The following is a 5,862-nucleotide window of genomic DNA, read 5'->3' as shown; positions in this document are numbered from 1 at the left end:
AGCATATTACAATATATATATATATATATATATAGTTGACCGTAAAAATTGATATATAAGAAGATGGTCAGGGTTGCGGTCAAAAGAGAAACAAAAATAGTTACAACTATTTATTCTAACGTTTTGCTCCACTTTACAGGGCTTCATCAGGGCTAAAAAGATACAAAATAATAAAAATACAAAGATAAGATACAATGATAAGAATAAAAACAAGTCACAATAGCAAGAGTAAAAATTTCTTTATAAAAATACGTAAAATATAAAGCTAAAAAAGTACAGGAGATGCGCATAAAACAAAACAAAAAAAAAACGGGGAAGGAAAAAAAAATCATAGAGATAAAATAAACGTCATGAAAGAATAATAAAAATAAAAATAATAATAATGATATAAAATGGTAATAAATGAGCAAAGAACAAGTCAGGACAACCTACCTGCTCAAAGGGATCGGTTGAACAGAAAGAAACAATGAAGCGGAAGCCTGGAGGAGTGGGGAGGAGGTAGCCAGCAAATTTTTTTTTTTTTTTTATTATTTTTTCATGACGTTTATTTTATCTCTATAATTTTTTTTTATTTTATTTTCCTTCTCCTTAAATTTTTTTTTTTTATGTGCATCTCCTGTACTTTTTTAGCTTTCTATTTTACGTATATTTTTAAAGAAATTTTTACTCTTGCCATTGTTACTTGTTTTTATTCTTATCATTGTATCTTATCTTTGTATTTTTATTCTTATCATTGTATCATTTTGTATCTTTTTAGTCCTGAAGAAGTGCAAGTGGGGCGAAACGTCGGAAAATAAATAGTTGTAAACTATTTTTGTTTCTCTTATGACCGCAACCCTGACCATCTTCTTATATATAAAAAAACTTATTTATTTGTGCCGACATTTTGACTTGAATTTCAAGCCTTCATCAGGACTAAAAAGAAAAAAAGAGATAACAATCATCACTCAGAGAAACATAAAAATAAAGGAAAATAATAAACAAAGTTGGAAATATACATAACAATGAATTGAGTAGAAAGTAGTTTATTAATAAAAATAGAAGTAGATAGTAGTTGGTTGATAACAATAGAAGATGAAATATAATATAGAAGTAAGAATTATACAAAATAAATTCACCCGCAACTATCTTCTCCTCATATTAAGGAGGACTATCAGAACTCACCCCCAAAGAGTTCTAATGATTGTCCTTAATAACCAAATGGTGTCAAAGTTGGATAAAACATGAAGAAAGCCGCTTGTATCTTTGAATAATATTTTTCATACCTTGAGCAACAGAACTATCTCTTTAAACAATTCAGAGCTCTAGAACTCTTAATGGGGGGGGGGAGAGGAGGCTAACAGTGCTCTAACAAATTTAAAAAAATTCAGAGGATGGATGGAAGGGGGCAACTTTACAGAGGTTAACCAACCTTATGTGGGGTGTCTATGGATAAAATTCCCCATAAGAGCCTACAGACAGACTGGGAAATCATAAACAGCCGAGAATGTTCAATATCTATCAACCTCATTTAATTACATTAACGTGTTCACAGCTCTTTTATCTTTTGTGAAGCTGTTAAATTCCACTTACAAATAATTTTCTAAATAGTTTTTTATGCGAAATTTTGGAAATTTCATAATTTATAGTGTAATATACGTTTTTGAAAACAGTATTAACTAATTATTTTTTCCACCTACCTATGAGTTGTTATTTTATGTATATACTATTCATACTTGTTTTTTAAGGATCTATTTTAATTTCATTTTGTTTTTCTGTTAGATCTTGAGAAAATTTATTAATTTTTTTTTTCAAAGATACCTCTGGGGTATGTGTTTCTGAGGAAACACCTTCACAAGTCCCTGATTGGTTGGTCGATAAAGATGAAATAAAAGATCCGAAACTATGTAAAGCACAGGACAGGCGCCCAGGATTAACATTCATTAAATATTTACATCCTGCTAACATATCTCAACCTGATTACGTAAGTTTTATCATAAATATTTTTCTATCATCTTCACTAATATGTTTATTGATTCTATTCATCCTAATGCTAGTGTATTTGTTTATTCAAAATATATAACACATAAGAATTGATTCTTCTCAAGTTAAATGTATGTAACTTAATATTGTGTACTTGTATTACTTACAAGTGAACTAGTCCTTGTTAAGTTGTTAATGTTAAGACTCCTTGGTTGAAGTCATGTTGATAGTTTGGCATTAAAAGCATCAACTGTACTGTTGGGTCGAACTCTTTCTAATTGGAGTTCGTCTACTGAAAGGCCCATTTAGAAAATAAGCTCGTGAAAATATTGTCACAGTGAGTAATATAAATATATTTGTTCTGAAACAAGCAAGAATTAATTTCAACTCAAAGTAGAGCGGTAAGAGAATGTTGCGTGATGCATATACCTCACCAAATTTTTCTCTTTAGTTTTTGTTTTGCCATGATGAAAAACCACAGTTCGGGTCCGAAATCAACAATAATTATTATTGGGTTTTTCAATTATATTCCATCCCTCCCCATTCCATCTTCTATAACTTAAACATCAACTTCCTCATGTAATATATTTTATATATATTACATGAGGTATTAATAAATAAACAATAAAAACATAGTAACATAAGGTTTAAAAATAGTTATTAAATTACAAAACGCCTTGGGTAACAACTGGAAATATTCAGAAAAAATATCCTTTCCACTATTTGCTTCTCAGCCAATTGTGATCACCAATATAATTCAATCATATGGAGAGAATAGAAAATCAATCCAATCATACCTTTTCTAATTTTTTATTTTTTGTATTAATGTCAATGGACTTATACGAAATTAAATAACTATTCCTAGATCGCTATTATTCAACTATTATTCTAGATTAAATTATGACGAAATCACTTTCAGCAGTTCTTAAAATTATTTAAAAATAGTGAGGTCAGATGCTAAACCCCAAATTTTGTGAAACCTAAATAATCATTGTTCTTTGTATTATTCAAAAATTTGCGAAGGCACAGCACTTCCCATTGCTCTCGAAATTTAGGAAGATTATATATTATTTATATATCAACTTCCTCATATTATATATTATTTTATCTTAATGTTTTGAAAATGGAGCTGAGGTAGCTGACCAGGATAATGTGCATGCAATAAATATTTAAACTTAATATTACTATAAGAGGCCAAAAGGAGATAAAAGGCAGTTATTGTAACTCAATTTTTTGTCACTTTAATGAAAACTATGTATAATTACTAGTCAAAATTGATGAATCTGCCAAGTACAGTTAGAGAAATAAGAAATGGCAGCTGTTTCAAAACATTGAAAATAATTTATTTTTCATTTTGAGCTCTGTATCTTTAAAACTACCAACAACAATAGAAAATCTAAGAGAACATCATTTAAAGTAGAGTAAATTTGCTAAAATGTAAGCCCTAATAGAGCGTTTTACATTCAATAGTTCTCGATATATAGCTTTTTAAAAAGCAACATTTCATAAAAATGTTGTACAGAGCATAGTGAAAGATCAGTAATTAGTGAATTTATTTTGAAAAATCTATATATCAAAAACCATTTGAAGTACAGATGTCTATTAGCACTCAAATTAAAGCTAGTTTAATGGGCTATAAAGTAGTTTATATTGTTTATCTTCGTAGGAGTAGTAGTTTTAAAGACATTTGCTAAAATAAATTGATTTATTTGTTTGGACAAATTTTCATTTGCCAAATTTATATTTATATGCGAATATCATAAAAAACCACTACCCCTACAAAGATTAGTGTCATAAACTGCTTCATAGTAAGTTAAATTGCCTTTATTTTGAGTATTGGCAGACATATGTGTGTCTTATGGGTTTATAGATATATTTTTTCAAAAATCAAACATTTTATACGAACAACTAGAAATTAACGTTTTGTGAATTTAGTTTGTCGAATATCTACTTCTAATAACTACTCCTACAAAGATAAACGTCATTGTAATAGACGAGACAGAAGAATTGGTGATGGCAGCGCATGCGTGGGAGGTATCGGGCAGAGAGGGATAGAAAAATCATATGTTTTTGTTGTTGGTTGTTTTTTAATGAATGGACATTGATGTTAAGTCTAGCGGTCAGCAAAGAACAACATAAATAAACAAAACCATATTTATTTATTTTATTCCGACGTTTTGCCGACATCTATATTTCATTTAGTTCCTGAGATATAGAATTCTCAAAATAAATTAACTAACCACTAATCTTTCAGTACATTTTTAAGAAATGTTGCTTTTTAAAAAGCTATATCTTAAGAACTATTGGATGTAAATAGCTCTATTAGGGTTGATATTTCAGCAAATTTACTCTTCTTTAAATAATTTTCTTTTAGATTTTCTGGTATTGTTGGTAGTTTTTAAAAAATAGAGCTCCGAATAAAAAAATAATGTTTTTTAAGGAACTGAAACAGCTGCCATTTTTTATTCCCCCTACCTATACTTGGCAGACTCATCAGTCTTGTAATTATACTTAGTTTTCATTAAAGTAATCAAAATGAATGGGGTGAAATAACTGCCTTTTTTTCTTCCCGGCTCTTGTACTATTAGGTAGTTTAAAAGTTTTATAGGTAACTATTCTCTTTGGGTTACTATAGTTACTCAGGTGATCCATCCTTTCCCAACAATATGTAATTTACCTTTGTATACAGGAGTCAATTTACGTCATGTGAGAAATGGAAAATGAGATTTGCAAGACATTATGGTAACCACTGTCATGATGATAGAGCACATATACTTAGATTGTTTGACATTTTGATGTTGACATTGTTTGACATGTTTGATCCTTGACTTCCCTGATTCATCACTTCCCTAGAAATAGCTTCATCGGGCAAGGGCAGTTATAAATTTATTTGTGGCTTGCAACCTAAATTTGAAAGCTGTGATTAACAGCCAGTGTTAAGGCTTGTTAAATTCTTCTTGGATGTCCACTTTCCTTCAGGTCAAAAATAACTGTTAATAAAACATGTCTATATCATGAAAAAAATTGTTAGAAAGTAGTTAAATATTTATTTAAAATTTTCATTTTGTTTCAGGTTAGCATCATAAATTCTACATCTGTAGACTTTAATATTGGTCCTAGTGGTCGTATTGAGCAAAATTTAAGCAAAAAAGGTTTTATCACTGCTAGCCTTCGTGGTTACTTGAGAATACCAGAAAATTGGATCCATAAAGAAGAAGAATTAATGATGTGTGTTTCCTATTCATCTGGCACTCTTATGCTTGGCTATGGCAATACATCTGTAGTATGTTGGGTTTTTTAGTTTTTTTTTTGTTATAAAATATTATGAAAATATGTTGGTTGGGGCTGGGGTCCAGAATAAAAACATTTAGAAAGTGAAACACTTCAAATAATCCCTCAAGTACAGATTTATTTGAAAAATTCTTGTGTTTGGGGCAGATTTAATTTGCTATATTTAAAGTTTATTTTAAATACTATACATTATTGCTTTTTGTATATATGTATATATAGTTGACCGTAAAAATTGATGTATAGGAAGATGGTCAGGGTTGCGGTCAAAGGAGAAACAAAAATAGTTTACAACTATTTATTTTCCGACGTTTCGCCACACTTTGTAGGGCTTCATCAGGGCTAAAAAGATACAAAATGATACAATAATAAGAATAAAAATAAGTAACAATGGCAAGAGTAAAAATTTTTTATATAAAAATACGTAAAATATACAGTTAAAAATACAGGAGATGTACATAAAACAAAAACAATATGCGGAAGGAAAAAAAGAAAAAGTTAAGATTAAATAAACGTCATGAAAAAATAATAATTATACATAAATAAGTAATAATAAAGATATAAAATGATAATAAATGAGCAAAGAACAAGTCAAGACAACCTACCTGTTCA

The 5,862-nt window shown here is 29.2% G+C and overlaps 1 protein-coding gene across 2 annotated transcripts in view; it reads left to right on the top strand.

Moving 5' to 3' along the window:
- The window catches only part of Megf8 (multiple EGF like domains 8), a 56,341-nt gene that overhangs the window by 14,135 nt on the left and 36,344 nt on the right, over positions 1-5,862 (top strand). For both annotated transcript variants that reach the window (XM_014426843.3, XM_014426842.3), the window contains exons 13-14: positions 1,797-1,963; positions 5,036-5,245. In XM_014426843.3, coding sequence (XP_014282329.1) covers positions 1,797-1,963; positions 5,036-5,245 — 377 coding nt within the window. The remainder of the gene's footprint in view (positions 1-1,796; positions 1,964-5,035; positions 5,246-5,862) is intronic.

This window comes from Halyomorpha halys, unplaced genomic scaffold (genome assembly GCF_000696795.3).
Source record: "Halyomorpha halys isolate HHAL.00 unplaced genomic scaffold, Hhal_1.1 Scaffold596.1, whole genome shotgun sequence".
NCBI classification, from domain to species: domain Eukaryota; kingdom Metazoa; phylum Arthropoda; class Insecta; order Hemiptera; family Pentatomidae; genus Halyomorpha; species Halyomorpha halys.
The sequence above is the reverse complement of the archived record's forward strand: the minus strand, read 5'-3'. Positions and strand labels throughout refer to the sequence as shown.